This window comes from Pelobates fuscus, chromosome 1 (assembly GCF_036172605.1).
Source record: "Pelobates fuscus isolate aPelFus1 chromosome 1, aPelFus1.pri, whole genome shotgun sequence".
Lineage (NCBI taxonomy): Eukaryota > Metazoa > Chordata > Amphibia > Anura > Pelobatidae > Pelobates > Pelobates fuscus.
In genome coordinates, this window is record NC_086317.1 from 334,330,998 (window position 1) to 334,349,028 (window position 18,031).

An 18,031-nucleotide genomic window follows, 5' to 3' on the forward strand; every position below is an offset into this window, starting at 1 on the left:
CCCCATGGATCTAAAAACGGACACTTAGTTGCACGAACACCGCTGAGCCGTCCGCCTCCTGGTTCTTCTTCGTGCAGTTTAAACCGATCACATGTCTGTCTGTGTTACAGTCTTCCATCTGGTCCGCTAGGGGAGTGTCCACCAGGTGGGAGACCTGCATAAATACTGGGCAGGTAGCCCTGAATAAACCAGAGCACTGCCAGACCCTCAACATGCAGCTTTGTCTCGTCTTTGGGGGGATTTACTGTATGCTGTTAGAGACTGATTGCCAGGAGTGTAAGCCGCTTGGGAGCTTTTCCTGTTCGTCTGCTAGCAGCTATTCGTGAGGTTCCGGTTCAGGAGTTTGGAGTGCTACCTTATTCCCTTGTATGCAGTTCGGGAGTTTGGTGCATTCACTTGTATTCAATTCGTGAGTTTGGTGTTCTACAGTAGCTGCCTTTATATCTGAAAGGGGAATATCGCCTAAACGGATTTTAACCCCTTGTGTGCTGAAACGGTCTGTTACAAGCTACACTGAGCTAATGAAACCAGGAAGTAACAGGACCAGTTGTCTGCTTGAGACTTAAGTGGGTATAGCCATGTTAATTTATAAAAGTGTAAGTTTCTACTGAAATCTGCCCTTTTTGCAAAATGAAAAAAGAGGACATGCTCTTCCCACACAAAGCTTTTCAACATTCTAAAGTGCCTTAGGGGTCTGGAGTGATGAAGACAAAATATAGTCCCTGCTTTACCTTATGTATAACTAGAAAACTAAGGTAGATTAAAAAAAATTAAATAAAAGCAAGGAACAATAGTGGGACAATAAATTATTAATTTAAAAGCAAAACCCACAAAGTGACAGAGATGCTTTAAGGAGCACTCCGGGCAGGAGTTCACATAATTTTTATATGTACTATATATATATATATATATATATATAAAGATTTAAAATGTTAACTGAAAAGATAACATTAAAGGAACACTACAGGGCTAGGTATACAAATCTGTATTTTAATGCTATAATGCCCCTCTCCCTATATAAACACACCGCCAGTTTGCAGAGGTTTAACCAGGCATCTAGTGATTGGCACTCTCAGCCTAAGACTGGTCGTCCATTAAGAGAAATAGTCCATAATATTAAAATGTCACTGTATGTAATCTCTATCTGTTGCATTGCAATGGTGATGCTTCAAAATATAACATATTAAATTGGACACAGGCATTCTAAAGAGTACAAATACATAAATGGATAGTCACTGTAAAAATGTTAATTGGAGCAAATGTAAAAATTAAACAGTGTCGGTTGTACACAGAATGCCATGATAAAGATGTTACAAAGTAATCGAGAAATTGATTGATTGAAGCGGTTTCAAGTTTATAACCCAAATAATAAGCAACAATTGTTCAAGATAATGGAGAGTTGCTGGGTAATTAACTGAAATGCATCATATAAGCGCATAACCCATTATTATGCAAGGGGATAGCAGATAGTGGAGCTTTTGATATGTTGCCATGGTTCATTCCTTCTTGGTTCAATAATGATATAACTAACTTGCATAGAACTGACAATAATTAATTCTGTAGTACCTTATGGCCAATAGTTTTTATTTAATCAAGAAGAATCAAGGTGCTCTCATTTGGTCCCTCGCTATGTAGATATAATAATTACCTTATGTTTCTTTAAACTGTTCTGTCATGTTTGTTTTTTCTTTTTACTTCCGTTTTCATCTCTTTACTCAATTTCAGTGATTATACTCCCTTATTTTGCCTATATTTCTATTTATTATCTTTAATTCCTGGGGCTGAATGTTAATACCTGGGCGCCTTCATTTTGTTCTCCTCTGTCTGTGAGGTCTGTAGTTTGCTGTTCTGTGGGATTCTTTTGACAGATGGATTGTTTGTAAATTAGCTCAGCAACTGTGAAGGAATTTTACTTAAAGGGACACTTCACTGGCACTTAGTTGCACGAACACCGCTGAGCCGTCCGCCTCCTGGTTCTTCTTCGTGCAGTTTAAACCGATCACATGTCTGTCTGTGTTACAGTCTTCCATCTGGTCCGCTAGGGGAGTGTCCACCAGGTGGGAGACCTGCATAAATACTGGGCAGGTAGCCCTGAATAAACCAGACCACTGCCAGACCCTCAACATGCAGCTTTGTCTCGTATTTGGGGGGATTTACTGTATGCTGTTAGAGACTGATTGCCAGGAGTGTAAGCCGCTTGGGAGCTTTTCCTGTTCGTCTGCTAGCAGCTATTCGTGAGGTTCCGGTTCAGGAGTTTGGAGTGCTACCTTATTCCCTTGTATGCAGTTCGGGAGTTTGGTGCATTCACTTGTATTCAATTCGTGAGTTTGGTGTTCTACAGTAGCTGCCTTTATATCTGAAAGGGGAATATCGCCTAAACGGATTTTAACCCCTTGTGTGCTGAAACGGTCTGTTACAAGCTACACTGAGCTAATGAAACCAGGAAGTAACAGGACCAGTTGTCTGCTTGAGACTTAAGTGGGTATAGCCATGTTAATTTATAAAAGTGTAAGTTTCTACTGAAATCTGCCCTTTTTGCAAAATGAAAAAAGAGGACATGCTCTTCCCACACAAAACTTTTCAACATTCTAAAGTTCCTTAGGGGTCTGGAGTGATGAAGACAAAATATAGCCCCTGCTTTACCTTATGTATAACTAGAAAACTAAGGTAGATTAAAAAAAATTAAATAAAAGCAAGGAACAATAGTGGGACAATAAATTATTAATTTAAAAGCAAAACCCACAAAGTGACAGAGATGCTTTAAGGAGCACTCCGGGCAGGAGTTCACATAATTTTTATATGTACTATATATATATATATATAAAGATTTAAAATGTTAACTGAAAAGATAACATTAAAGGAACACTACAGGGCTAGGTATACAAATCTGTATTTTAATGCTATAATGCCCCTCTCCCTATATAAACACACCGCCAGTTTGCAGAGAATTGGCGATCTGATTCGCATGCGCGGTGTATGTGTTTGCATTCAAGCTTCCCCATAAGAAAGCATGAGGAAATCATTGCAGTGGGAGCACCTCTAGTGGCTGTAAGTATGACAGTCACCAGTATGTGGAAATTCAACTCTGCAATGTAAACATTACAGTTTTTAGAAACCTGCAGGGTTAGATGGACAGGACCACTGCACTCAGTCCACTCCACTTCATTGAAATTAACCACATTTCGTTTATTATCAATATAGCTAAACCAGGCCTGTACAGCAAGCATTATAATTAGTACTGCTATTACTATATTTACATAGCTCTAACATATTCTGCAGAGCTCTACAATGCAGATATTTTGTGTTGTAACAATTGTATATATTGGCAGTGTAACTACATAGGATACACGTACTATACTACTGTACCCAGAAGGAACGTTTTCTATGTACGCATGTATGTTGTTATTCACTAAATATGTTGTCTATATACTATATTAATAGACACTAGCCAATATGAATCACCGTAGCTTGGCATTTTAAACATTGGCAAAATGAGCACTACAATGCACTAGACTAGAGAAAACCTGCAGAGATTTGATGATACCAGACATGATATAGCCCCACAGCGTTTCCATTATTAGAATCTGAATATAAACTGTATTAAAAAGGACACGGCTGCAGAAACAAATGGTTAATTATGTTCTCATAGTAAAGTTACCAATATGCCAAGCAACTCTCTAAATGCCTTGTATTCAATTGATTTGTCTTAGATTTAAGAAAAGCATATTACAATGGTAAATAGAGTCTTCGTCTGAAATTACAGAAAAAATACAGAAATACATTTTTACTTCTCTTTTATAGTCTATTTGACATTATTGGTAAGTTGGCAACAATACTTTAAATGTAGAAAGTGATGTTAGTCTATAATAGAACGTTACTGTGATAATATGAATTCAGTTGTGAACTCTTTGACAACTGCTAATTGTGTTCTATTTCTTATGCAGGAACTTTTCACTTTGGAATGCAAATTTAAAGAGTCTGTTTTTGAGAATTATTATGTTATCTACTCGTCTATGATATACAGACAGCAGGAATCTGGGAGGGCCTGGTTCTTAGGTCTCAACAAAGAAGGTCAAGTTATGAAAGGAAACAGAGTCAAGAAAACGAAACCAGCAGCTCATTTTCTACCCAAGCCATTGGAAGGTAAGTCCCCCAGTCAGAATCCTGAGAAAGTGTATAGATCTTCCTTGGAATACCAGTTGGTTGCTTTGACATACGATTCCTATAAATAGCAGTCAATTTAGAAATATGGCCACATTGACTGTCAATTGGAACCTGCTAGACTGGAGCTTGAGGCTTTGGGACAGTGATACTTGCTACCGTTATTGCGGTATTTTGCTCATAATAGGGCTGGTCACTTAAAAATTGGAATCAGATTTCTTTTTCTAAGTAAAAAAGCCAGAAACACTAGAAATGAAAACACATGTGAACGTGATCTTCCTAAAGTATCTCACAAATACAACTAAATAAACATAAAGTAAAAATGGTGGAAGAAAAAGCAAACACTTGTGTGAGGCAGAAAAAATATCTAGAAAACGACCTGTATGAATGGAGAAATCAAACACTGGGGAAAGAATATCCAGAAAAAAGAAATCTGGAAACAAATCACATGAAATAGATTGCGTAACCCAGCAAATAGTGGAATACCTCCCAGTATACTATTAATGTTACACTCACAAACAGATGTAGAAACGGGTGCTCATCACCCCTCTGAGGTATATCGTAAAGAAAATCTTCTTATATGGTAGATCTATTTAATTGAGCAGGACAAACTGTTCAATGTATAGGGCGTAGGTGGTATGATCCCCACCTGGGATTATTTAGTGAGGTCCTCTCTGGAACTTCAATATTTACAGATTGCCTTGAAATTCCTCAAGTGATACAGTTTCAAACTATGATTTATTTTGCCTGTTATACCTCTATATGCAAATATTATCCATTTTGGGGGCTGTGGCTGTTCCTTTATAGTCAGACCCCTTTGGAAGAGAAATTGAAGATCCTTAATGTTATTGTATTTTTGCACATACGTATTTTTTGTAAAATCTTTCTTTGTCACATAGGTTAAATAATGGTGAAATACACAGTTTTTTTGAACAGAATGAGTCAACCTTATATACCGTATATACTCGAGTATAAGCCGAGTTTTTCAGCACATTTTTTGTGCTGAAAAAACCCAACTCGGCTTATACTCGAGTCAGAGTCTGTATTATGGCAATTTGCATTGCCATAATACAGACAGGGGGAGAGGGGGGCTGGCAGAGCTGTACTTACCTTTCCTGCAGCTCCTGTCAGCTCCCTCCTCCTCCTCGCCGTCCGTTCAGCACCTCGGTCAGCTCCCAGTGTAAGTCTCGCGAGAGCCGCGGCTCTCGCGAGACTTACACTGGGAGCTGACAGAGGGAGCTGCACAGACCGCGCGGAGGAGGAGAGAGCTGACAGGAGCTGCAGGAAAGGTAAGTAACAGCTCTGCCAGCCCCCCTCTGCCCCCCACTGAACTACCAATGACACTGGACCACCAGGGAAAGAGCCCCCCTCCCTGCTATGTATCAAGCAGGGAGGGGGGACGAAAAAAAAATATAATGAAAAAAATAAATAAAAATAATAAATAATAATACAAAAAAAATAATAATATAAAAAAATAAAAAAAATAATAATTAATAATATATTAAATGCCCACCCCCACCAACACATACACAAACACACACTGCATCACACACACTCACACTTCATTCATATACACACACTGCACTCACACACACTGCATTCATACACACTGCACTCACACACACACTGCACTCACACACACACTGCACTCACACACACACTGCACTCACACACACACTCTGCACTCACACACACACTCTGCACTCACACACACACTCTGCACTCACACACACACTCTGCACTCACACACACTGCACTCACACACACTGCACTCACACACACTGCACCACACACACTGCATCACACACACTGCATCACAGACACTGCACTCACAGACACTGCACTCACAGACACTGCACTCACAGACACTGCACTCACAGACACTGCACTCATAGACACTGCACTCATACACACACACACTGCATTCATTATATACACACACTGGAAATAAATATTCAATTAATATATACGCACACACACTGCACTCATACACATACACACACACACTGCACTCACACACTGCATTCATACACGCACTGCACTCATACATGCACTGCACTCATACGCACACACTGCATTCATTATATACACACACTGTAAATAAATATTCAATTAATATAATTTTTTTAGGATCTAATTTTATTTAGAAATTTACCAGTAGCTGCTGCATTTCCCACCCTAGTCTTATACTCGAGTCAATAAGTTTTCCCAGTTTTTTGGGGTAAAATTAGGGGCCTCGGCTTATATTCGGGTCGGCTTATACTCGAGTATATACGGCAGTTGGTTCTATAGTTAGTTATGACACTCTACTGTCTTTAAGAAGTAAATATTTTCAAAAGGGAGGAAAAATAATTTTGACCTTCACGCCTCTTCGGCTCCTACAATTAATGTTCGATGTTAATGTTAGCTTGGCAGTCAGTTGAGCTAGGCTCAAACAGAATTTTTATTAGAACCTTGATATGTCCCACAAGACATATGGAGGTTCCAATAAAGGTTCTGTTTGTGCCTATTTACAATATCCTACAACAAGAGAATATATTGCTTGAAGCAAATACATTTGAGCCAGCAGACGACCTCTTGTTCAACGATTCACCATTCAACAAGAACTACCTTTTGTGAATTTTATATTTATTATATATATAAAATTGTATAATCTATAAGCATTATAAGTATATAGCTGTTTTGGCGCAGCATGTCTCATTCCACGTTTACTCTCTATATCCTGTTAAATTGTTAGGGTATCAATCTAGCAGGTTTGTTGCCACCTTGAGATAGCGCTGTATCTAAATAAGTTTTTTTGCTATGTGAACTGTTGCTTTATATATTTTATTCAATATAATTTTAGAACAAAATATACATTCCTTAATTTACGCCACAGCACTGAGTGATGCACACTGTATAACAGCTACCCTCTGTTCTAATATCAATTAAAGAAGTGTGAGTACTTTACAAATAACCTTCACATGCCCTTTACTTCAAAACTTAAACACACCATGCATCTCAATACTAAATGTAACTCAATTTTAACCTAAACTCAGTAATTTTAAGCACCCCTTTTATAAAACCTACATACCTCTCAACTCCAGTGTTCTGCTGCAGTGCTCCCTGCAGGGTCCTATTGCCTTAATCATAGCACGAGCATATCTAATTATGCACTCTTAAAATGATTGTTGGGGACAGTTCCTTGGTGTCCCCAAAAGCAGGACACCAGTGAATTAAGACTAGATTACGGGACAGGTCCAAAAATCAGGACTCTCCGACTGAATTTGGTATGGTTGGGAGGCATGCAATTATACCCCTCTCAAGAATTAATGCTCTTAACACCCTATGTAAACTAGCTTTGACATTAACCCCCCTTTTACCCTCCCCACTTCAAACAATTAATTTTAACCCTATGTGCATTTACACAGCTGCATACACTCACTATACTCAAAAATTCAAGCCCATTACATTGCAAGAAGAAATATTCACTTACAAGTGCAAATTTCAATTTATATTTTATATATATATATATATATATATATATATATATATATATATATATATATTATGCCTTCAATGGGCAGTTCATAAATTAATTAAACTTGCTTATAATGCCTTTTTGGGGAAGCAGGGCTTGCCTTAGAATTCCCTGCCAACAGGGAATATAAATTCATATAAATTCAACCCTGCCTATAGTCCCTAGCACACACGCTACATACTCGATTAGGGTTAGCTACATTTGACCTGGGTCGCAACTACAAACAAATAGCCTAATTTGAGGCCGAAATAGCACATTATCACATCACACTCCACTTTCATTCTAAATTTTACATTAAATGTTTATACTAATACTGCAATATATAAAATCAATTAATAAAAGATTGTAATATATATGTAGTATTTAGCTTTGAGGCAGTTACCCACAAACCTCTGTGTACTAGTGGCCAAGGGGCAAATGCCCAACCCGCATGAGTGTCAGACAGCCATGCCTTTTCACTTGATTAAAATCCTGCAAGATTGGAAGAGATAAATGAGTTTGCTTTATAAAATGCTAGGCAGTTGATACGTTTGTGACATACAGTGACAGATTGGGTTTTAACAGTTGTGTAGGCATTATTTGTGGCATTGTATAGTGACAATAGCTTCAAGTCATCAGACCAGAATCTTAAAGAATAATCTATAGGACATATTTAACAGGAATGAGTTTGATGACATTTGTACGGCCTTGACCTTTCGCATTTGTCTGGCTATAGCCAATGAAGTGAAGGCCCAGGGCTATAATTCATTATTCACAAAAGATCTATGCAGACCTGATACTTTGTCACATGTTGTGTTGTTTCATTTGTAGGTCAATGTGCCTTTTCATAGAGCTACTAATTAATCAGCAAACTGAAATGTTCTAATAACAATTATGTCCAAAGACATAGATCATTCCAGTGGCATGTTCTCTTGAGAGAAAATGTAATTTCAAACTTTGAAACGCTTTAACGGGATTTAGATGGTGTCAGTGGAAATCACGGCAAATGCTTAAATAGTTGATTAGTTAATGGTTTTGTCATGTGATTCATGCTGTTTAGCTACATATGAAATCAAGGTCAATAATTTCACATGACTCAGATTTATTTAATTTACTCAATCTGGAAATGTTGAAAAGACTTTATATAAACTTAATCAGAAATACATTATAGAGTAATAAAAAAATAGAAAATTAACACATGTAATAAACCACTAGATTGCTTCCTGCAAGGATTCCAGACATTAGGCAGATGTCCCACATTCCCCTTACCTTCTCTGCACAGGGTAAAGACTATACACGACAGAGGTTGATTATTCAGGACTGCTGAGAGGTAAAAAAAAAAAATTACAAAAGAAATTCAACAACCAAATTTCAATATAATATAATCTGACCATGTTTGCTAAACCATATTTAACGTTCATAACATCATCCAAAAAACGTAAACAGTTCCATACTTACTTAACCCTGATTTAATAGGGTTTAAAAAAAAAACATGCTTCAATATTGTTAGGACATCTTACCAAATTATTTAAGTCACCAGTACCGTCTATGGAAATGTTTGTAGATAAAACATTTGGAATGTATACTCACTACTGTTGACTAAATGTAAACTGACGATCTCAAGAAACGCTGAATGTAACTTGCTTGTACAACTGAGCACAGAAAAATAAAGAATTAAAAAAAACAAAAAACATTTGCAATGTTTTCTAACTGTACTGAATCATTTTGAAAGCTTCTTAAATCAAGGCCCAATTTTTAGAAATTGCTAAACACAACCCAACTTTCGGACATCAATAAACTTAAGTAAGCTACTCTAAAATCAGTAGAGATTCTCATTTTGTTTTTGTCACTGCTAAAACTGAGACACTTTTTGGGGGCCTGAACGCTGAAGCAAACAGACGCATGTTACCGGAGCTCCGAGCCCCAAACAAAGAAAAACGCCTGAAATACCCCCCAAATTTCCCTCTACCTCACTGGGACACACCACGAGACTTAATGGGGAAGAAAGGGAAAAGAACGATACCACACAAGCCCACCCCGGGACTAACGATCGGGGAAATGTGGTTGCAAGCACGCGGAGCCACCGAGGCCAACATGGCGGCCCAACACGGAGGGTGCTCTGACTTTTCCGAGGATTTCTCCGATGAAGGGGACGAGGTATACCAGCCATCCCCAGATCCACCGCGACAGGCAAAACACCGCGGGAAGAAGGGGGAATCGGAACCGCTCACCGTGGCGATTATGAAGGAGATGATGGCGGACCTGAAAAACAGCTTCCACGTGGAGGTCTCAGCGCTGCGCGCGGACCTCCAAGGCCTGACAGGCCGCATCTCAGAGCTCGAAGGCTCCTCACTAACCCAAGCCCAAGAAATCTCCGCGCTACACCACACAGTGCAAGGCCTGGAACACCAGAACCGGCAGTATGAACAACGCCTCGCGACTCTGGAGGACGCCAGGCGCGCTTCTAACCTCAAAATCAGGGGAATTCCCGATGCCATCGCTGACGCCGACCTGCCAAAACTAATCGACCGTCTGTTACTCACAACCCTACCACAGGGACGGCAGACTACGATCACCCCAGTAGGGGTCTTCCGAATCCCTAAATCCCCAAACGCACCGAACAATGCTACCAGGGATGTCATACTGAACCTCCGTAACAGCGGGCACAAAGCAGCGATACTCTCAGCCCTCCGAGGCAAGACTCCCCTCAGATTTGAGAACATGGAGCTCTCACTGTACCCGGATCTTTCCAGCAGCACCCTGGCGTGGCGCCGAACACTTCGACCTCTCACCTTACTCCTCCGAGCCCATAAACTGGACTATAGGTGGCGACCGCCCAGGACTCTATCGGTCACAACAGGGACGACCACACACAGCATCCAGGATATACGGGACGCGCCGGCCTTCCTCCAAATGCTAAACCTACCCCAAGAGCTGCTGACACCGACGGAGCCAGCCAACGCGAGCAATACCAACGCCGGCTCCCCCAACCGCACCCATACCTGGGATCCGGACCGGAGTGCCCCGTTTGTCCCCCAGAGCTCCACTCCAGAGGCCTATGCCACAGTCACGACGTAAAGACTATGGGACACTCTGAGGCCGGGTCCAGCCGCACGCACCTCGTGCACGCTGCACCGGGACCACCGGGCGCTAGAGGATGCACCGTCTAAAAGTGTATATTACAAATTGTCCCACATTATGACAGCACACTGATGAACAGTTGTTGACTTTCCGGCTTTACTACCACGAACTTAGACACCGGCGCTTATAAAAGTAGCGGTAGCCTTTCACGTCTGTCAACGGCATTGTCACCCAAGCCGCTGCCCAAGACGGACGTTATATTGCTTGCCTAACAAATGAGCCTACAACAACTTAAGTTATGACTAACCCTTATGTTTCTTTATATGTATGTTTCTATATACTAGTATGGTTTGTTCTATATAAACCGCATCGCGGGAGACGAGATCATACTGGCCACTGATACAACCTGTGATCTCCTCTCTCGAGCTGTGACACTGACGAGGCACTATCTCTTAACCGGCTTGTAACCTGCATAGCTGTAATCCTATACATGTATCTGTACTTCACAAGTCCAACCGGCCCCTTCTAGTTATGCCCTCTACCTTAACCAGCCACTTCGCGGCGACCAGCCCTCGAATTTTATCAGACTAACACACCTGCATGCCGTGCATATATCCCACTTGCCAAGAGGGAAATAGGAAAACTGGGTAAACAACCCCTCATCGGGTCTTACACTGCCACTGGATAGGGTACCACAGGCTAAGCACCTCATATTTTCCCGGGACAAGGTAGAATACACCCACCCCAACAGAGGGTCCGGGGCCTCATTCCCCATGATCTCATACCACACAGATCACGAACGAGGACACATAGTGAAAGGTAAACGCCAGATTAACTATAGAGGGGAGATACGGAGGGCTAGCACGGAAGGGACACGCTGAGCTATGCGCCCCTTTAAACAGGGTCATGCTCCACCTATTGACACCCTGCAACAGAATATGTGCCTTACAGAAGTTTACACGCTGCCAGTAGGTCCAGACACCCTCACTCAAATTAAATCCCCTGTGGTTACCGCCAAGTCAAACCTAGACCCAGATAGCCTCCCGCATTAATGGATAGATTCACGGTGCCTTACAATGCTCACATATCGCTCCAAGGCATATCGTACTCCCCAGAATAACCCATAATTGTTAAAGGGACGGAAAAGGCATGTAGCTCTCCTACCTTACCTCGCACACACTCACCACTAAACGGCGTCTACCTGTGCAAAAACCTCTTCATGCGCCTCTAAACCTTTAGACACTACCCTGCCCGCTTCCCTACCACTAACCAACAGAACACAGTGACTTTTACTCTTGCTTATCATTATTTGGCTTACTTCCCTCGCCTTAACTGTTCTGATTCAGCAAAAAAAAAAATGTGCATGCATTACGGTTCACCCCAGTGTTGTAAATGTTATACGTGTGCCTGAGGACTGCCGTTGGGGTACCTCTCGCCTGTATGTTACTCCTGTTATGCACTACAAAAATAAAGAATTAAAAAAAAAAAAAACTGAGACACTTTTATCGTGTTCATTCTCCCAGGGATCATTATTCATTTTCGGTCTTATTGGTTTCTCTGTATCTGCTGCTGTTCCTATCATGACGTGCTCCCATTATTTTAAAGGAACACTATAGTCACCTAAATTACTCTAGCTAAATAAAGCAGTGTTAGTGTGTAGATCATTCCCCTGCAATTTCATTGCTCAATTCACTGTCATTTAGGAGTTAAATCACTTTGTTTCTGTTTATGCAGCCCTAGCCACACCTCCCCTGGCTACGATTGACAGAGCCTGCATGAAAAAAAACTGGTTTCACTTTCAAACAGATGTAATTTACCTTAAATAATTGTATCTCAATCTCTAAATTGAACTTTAATCAAATACAGGAGGCTCTTGCAGGGTCTAGCAAGCTATTAACATAGCAGGGGATACGAAAATCTTAATTAAACAGAACTTGCAATAAGGAAAGCCTAAATAGGGCTCTCTTTTCAGGAAGTGTTTATGGAAGGCTGTGCAAGTCACATGCAGGGAGGTGTGACTAGGGTTCATAAACAAAGGGATTTAACTCCTAAATGGCAGAGGATTGAGCAGTGAGGCTGCAGGGGCATGTTCTATACACCAAAACTGCTTCATTAAAGGGATACTATAGTCACCTGAACAACTACAGCTTAATGTAGTTGTTCAGGTATTATCTATAGCTCCCTGCAGGCAATCTAATGTAAACACTGTATTTTCAGAGAAAATACAGTGTTTACATTGATTGATAGGAATACCTCCAGTGGCCGTCACTCAGATGGCCACTAGAGGGACTTCCTATCACGCAGGGCCCTAAAAAAGCCCTGTACACGTCAGACGTATTAAAATACGTCTGACGTGTTCAGGAGAGAGAAGGCACTGTGTGCGCGCCTTCTCTCTCCAGCCTGTCAGCGGAGGAGGGGGGCGGGCAAAGACCGCGAGATGAGCTGTCACTCGGCTCAGCACTTCAGAGGGCGGCATGAATGACGCCCTCTGAAGTATGTACGCATGTGTGGCGAAGCCGCGCATGCGCACAAGGGAGCAATGACGCTTCCAAATGGAAGCGTCTGATTGCTCCCTGCTCGCGCCCGCCTATTTCGGCATTTTGACGAAATAGGGGGCGCGGCTTCACGAGGCTCCCGGCGCTGGAACGAGGTGAGTAAAATCTCCTCCCTGGAGAGTCCCTTTAAGCTAAAGTTGTTCAGGTGACTAGTGTCCCTTTAATTACACAAGATGTACCTAAAGTGCAAATACTAGGTTTATTAACTAAACAGTCAGCTGTGGTGAGTTGCTATTCAGTTTTCAGACATGTGCTCAACCATTAAAACAGAATGTAGCCCTTGTTTCCATTACACCACATTTTAGTAAATAAACCCCATTCAGTCACTTTGACATGTGTTGGCAAGATTATGACACATGCCTTTCACAGCGTAGATACTTACTGACAAACTGTTTTAGGGAGAGTCATAATCTAATCCTTATTTCCAAACTACTAGGTAGTCTTTCTCATGTACTCATATTTATTTTCAAGCCAGTCTACTCTAGGTTGCTCTTCCCAAACCATAAACCTATTTCACTAACTATAATGCTATGTTTAGGTGCATCTTGGCAATTGTAAAATTGGGCATTATTATTTATACATTTCTTCTGATAATGGTGAAACTACATTGGTTCTGCAGAACAAAAGGTGCAGCAGCCCTGGGCCCCACCTCCTACATGGCCCACTGCTCCATAGAAGGCAGACCCAAACTGGCCATAGTTGCATTATGCTTTAACTTGTCTAGCAAATGGCTTCAAGCCACAGTCTCACTCCCTCTGACCTTAAAAGTGAGACACACACACAGATGCTGGATTGGTGGCTCACTGTATGTGACACAACCATCGACCCTCCGATAGTAAACAAATGTCAGCCAATCGATATGTTAAGCTCAGCCCTGGGCACGTGGTAAGTACTCTACTTCGTGAAACAGCATTACATATCATCGGTAAGAGAATTCCCACTCTAAAGACTAAAGGCATATCAATGTACAGGTGTAATGACTGTGGCATAGCATATTAATATACTAAGAATATATAGCAAGCTCATACTGTAATGATGACATACACATTTAAATGTCAATCTATACAATTTTACACAAAACAATGTGGATTTTGGAAACAAGTATAAATATTATGCATATTCTCAATAAGTACATATATATAGGGTTTATTTTGGATTAATAAATGTCTAGCCTAGATGAACAAAGTTACTTTTATGTACATGGAAAACCAGAAAGTCCTCCTAGCTCAAAACATTTAACAGATAGGGTTCCCCGTATAAATGAATACAAATAAGATTTATATACACTTTGGACAATATTACTTATTTCAAACAAGCTCCTATTTACAAAGTAAGTAAATACAATGTATTCTTCAAAAAAAGAAACAAACTATTGTGATATTAAAACTCAATGTGTCATTTTTCTCTTAATGTTACAAAATCAGGAATGGTTATTAATATAGTATACTATTACATTAAATGAATGGACTTTGTTAATACAATATTTGGATACTCGCTACTATAAAGCCAACTTTTTTTTCCCTTTTAATCCTTATATTTAGTGTCTAAACTGTGTCATAAAGTCATAATATGAATTTATGCATCATAGTTACCCAAAATTAAATGTCATCTGTCAGCAGCAGCCAGAACCTGTTTTTATAATTATTGTGATACATTTTGATAGCACAGTACAATATGAAATTTTATTCAGTAGAAACCTCACAGCATTCATTTGTAATATGTATATTTTGCAGCCTAATCGTAAAATGTTTTTTTGACTATGAGATTATCTGGTAATATGATATTTCATAGCTGCAAGAGAACCCTGTTTAGCTGTCCTTATAATTCAAATCAGAATGCACTAATTGGCTTCCATATTTCACAGATAAGTATACAACTTATTTTTTGTTTGTTTTGCGTGAGTGACTGAAGTTCTGTCAAAAATATTTATCTATCAAAGTGTATTCAAAAAAAACAACGGGTTTCTTGGTGTGTTCGCATGGGACAAATTACAATGTAAGCAGCAGTAATCGAGGCCTCAAATAGTTTTCTGCCCCTACTTGTTGGACACACATACTTTCTAAAATTTAGTGCACGTGCACTTGTTTGACATGCCAATCAGTACTTATAGTGTGTTTCTTTATTCTTACAGTTGCCATGTACCGAGAACCATCTTTGCATGATGTTGGAGAAACAGTGCCGAAGACTCGGGTGACTCCAAGTAAAAGCACAAGTGCATCTGCAATAATGAACGGGGGCAAACCAGTTACTAAGAGTAAGACATCATAGCTACGCCCTCAAGGGTGTTGTGACTTATCGAGCCCTCTGCACACTTGAGCATTTTATCCCCCACCAGACTGTCCTAACTCCAGTGTCAACCAAGTGAACACACACTGGCTCTTTGCTGTTTCTGAATCAACATGTTAAAGATGGATAATTATCAGTGTGTAGCTCCTTCCTCCACTAGAAGACACCTGTGGAACCAGCTAAGCTCAGACCATGGAATGCCCTACCAGATATGGAATGCCTTTTTAATATCTTTTCCGTGACTGTGACACTTCATGTGAATGACATACTTCACAAGTTCACTTGATACCTTGCCTGCTGACGATTACCTTTACCCCTCTTTTAAAGTCCAATTACAGCGAAATCGATGTGTTTAAGTTCTATTTTGTAGCACACAAATATTAAGTAATTTCTAGTTAGACGCTGTAAAACTGTGCTATTATGGATTTCTCTAACCCTTTTTGTACAAGGCTGCTTGCACCACTGTCTGTGACCTTTTGCAGGGATTGCGTTCCTCTAGAACTTGAATGTTTTAGGTGGCTTAGTTCTGAAAGCAATCAGGGAATCAGGAAGCCTTCAAACAGCTAATCTATGACACGTCTTTATGAAATACTGGTCAAGTGTGGAAACATTTTAGCAACAGATTCTGTGCTCTGCAGGTTGGCATTATAGTAGAGGGAAACGTGTCAAACACTACCAGTGGGGAGTAGGCCAAAACAGTGTTTGACATCCCTATACTTTCCTTTTTGTGTGTGTTTTATACATATCACAAGCTTACTGGTAATGGTAACATTTGCCTTGCCCAGTAAGAAAGACCCGCCAGTTTTTAAGATGGTGGGTCCATAGAACTCTGTAGGCCTTGTAGGCCTGAATTAAGGCTCATTTTTCATCTACAATTCCTCATAATTTAAAAACCAGTATGATTAACAAGAATTCCGCTACCTACAGTAATTCTATTTTGAAATAAAAAGGTCCTTCCTGTTTTTATGAAAATCAGTTTAAGATCATGCCCATCTTTGGCAGTTCCCTAGATTTCATTAAGCTACGCATGGGCGCGTTGGATGTTGTGTCCCTCTTTTTTTTTTTTTGCAACAGCAATGCAAGTGGTTACAAACCATCATATCCTGAAATTTTCCTGTTTAATATACTGGATAAATGAATAAAATATTTTAGCTAAGCATGCAGAGTCCAGTACAATTAATTTCCACACCAATTCCTACATACTTCTACCACAGAGCTTTCAGGAAACCAGAATTTCTACGTTAAAGGTGCCTTGCTTAGGTTACGGTAAACAAACCCAGTTTATGTGGAAACATAAAACCCAAGCATATCAGAAGTATTTACAGTAGACAAAAGAAGTAATGAGGAGAGCTCCTCGTATTCCCGGGGTGCTCCACCTCACCACTGCTACCCCTTGATGGATATCCAATAGTAGAAGCTTTTTAAAAAAACTGACAACCTTTATTGAAACAAACAATAATAATTATATAGGTCTCCAACACACTCACAAAAAATAGTGAACAACACACACCCTCATATACCATAAGTGGTAAAAAATAATTAAATAAAATAAAATAACGACTAGAGACTAAACATCTAACTGGTAAAGTATTCAAGCATTTTCCTTGTGTGAGTAGATAAGTCACAATATATCAGAGCAGTGCAGCTCAATGCAAATATGCCACAGTATGTCAGTGCAGTGCAGCTCAATGCAAATATGCCACAGTATATCAGAGTACTATCACTCTTGTATAATTAAGTGAGACAATTGAGCACACTGACAAAAAATTGTCTATCAAGGAAAAAATAGCCTGTTAATGGTTAGATGTAATATATAGCAGGATATCTCCCCTTTGCATAGATCAAGTGGGGAAAAAAGGAGATAAAAAATAATAATAATAAACAAATGTATGACATAAGTACAAAAAGACCTCTTCCACCCAATCCCTAATTGAACAATGACTTCCAGTAGTAGGGAGAAAAACCTCCTAATATTAAGTCTGGTAGAAGTTAAATCGAAAGGATAGGGAGATGAGAGGTAGAGGAAATAAATCAGTTAGAGAAAGTGCTGTCTAGACTGAGTTCGTTGTACAGAAAACAGACTCAGTCACTACACTTAGCCTATGTCATAAATCCCTTAAGTACATTTGAAAGTTCAAGATCTCTTGTGGGGGTATCCCGCTAGCTATAGTCTCAGTCAGTAAAGGCCATGACCAAAAGCATTAAGTCATAGCCAAATAGTAGTGCAGGTCGTCCTGCTCAGGTCGCCCAACGCGCGTTTCGGCGGTATAACCGCCTTTCTCAAGGGCAGGTAGCTGGCAGTGTGACAGCCTCCCTTCACTCCTTAAATACCCCTTAGAGGCCCTCCTACCTGTCCACGGGAGGAGGGATTCAAGCGTGTGCCGCCAAACAGCTGATCCCGGCTGAACGAGGAGTGTAATCACTGTCCCTGAGTGTAGTGCGCATGACC

The 18,031-nt window shown here is 40.3% G+C and overlaps 1 protein-coding gene across 2 annotated transcripts in view; it reads left to right on the forward strand.

Annotated features, from left to right (window-relative positions):
* The window catches only part of FGF14 (fibroblast growth factor 14), a 560,221-nt gene extending 543,317 nt beyond the window's left edge, over positions 1-16,904 (forward strand). For both annotated transcript variants that reach the window (XM_063460105.1, XM_063460111.1), the window contains exons 4-5: positions 3,945-4,143; positions 15,428-16,904. In XM_063460105.1, the coding sequence (XP_063316175.1) occupies positions 3,945-4,143; positions 15,428-15,564 (336 nt within the window). In that variant the 3' untranslated portion in view covers positions 15,565-16,904. The remainder of the gene's footprint in view (positions 1-3,944; positions 4,144-15,427) is intronic.
* The last annotated feature ends 1,127 nt before the right edge of the window (positions 16,905-18,031 follow it).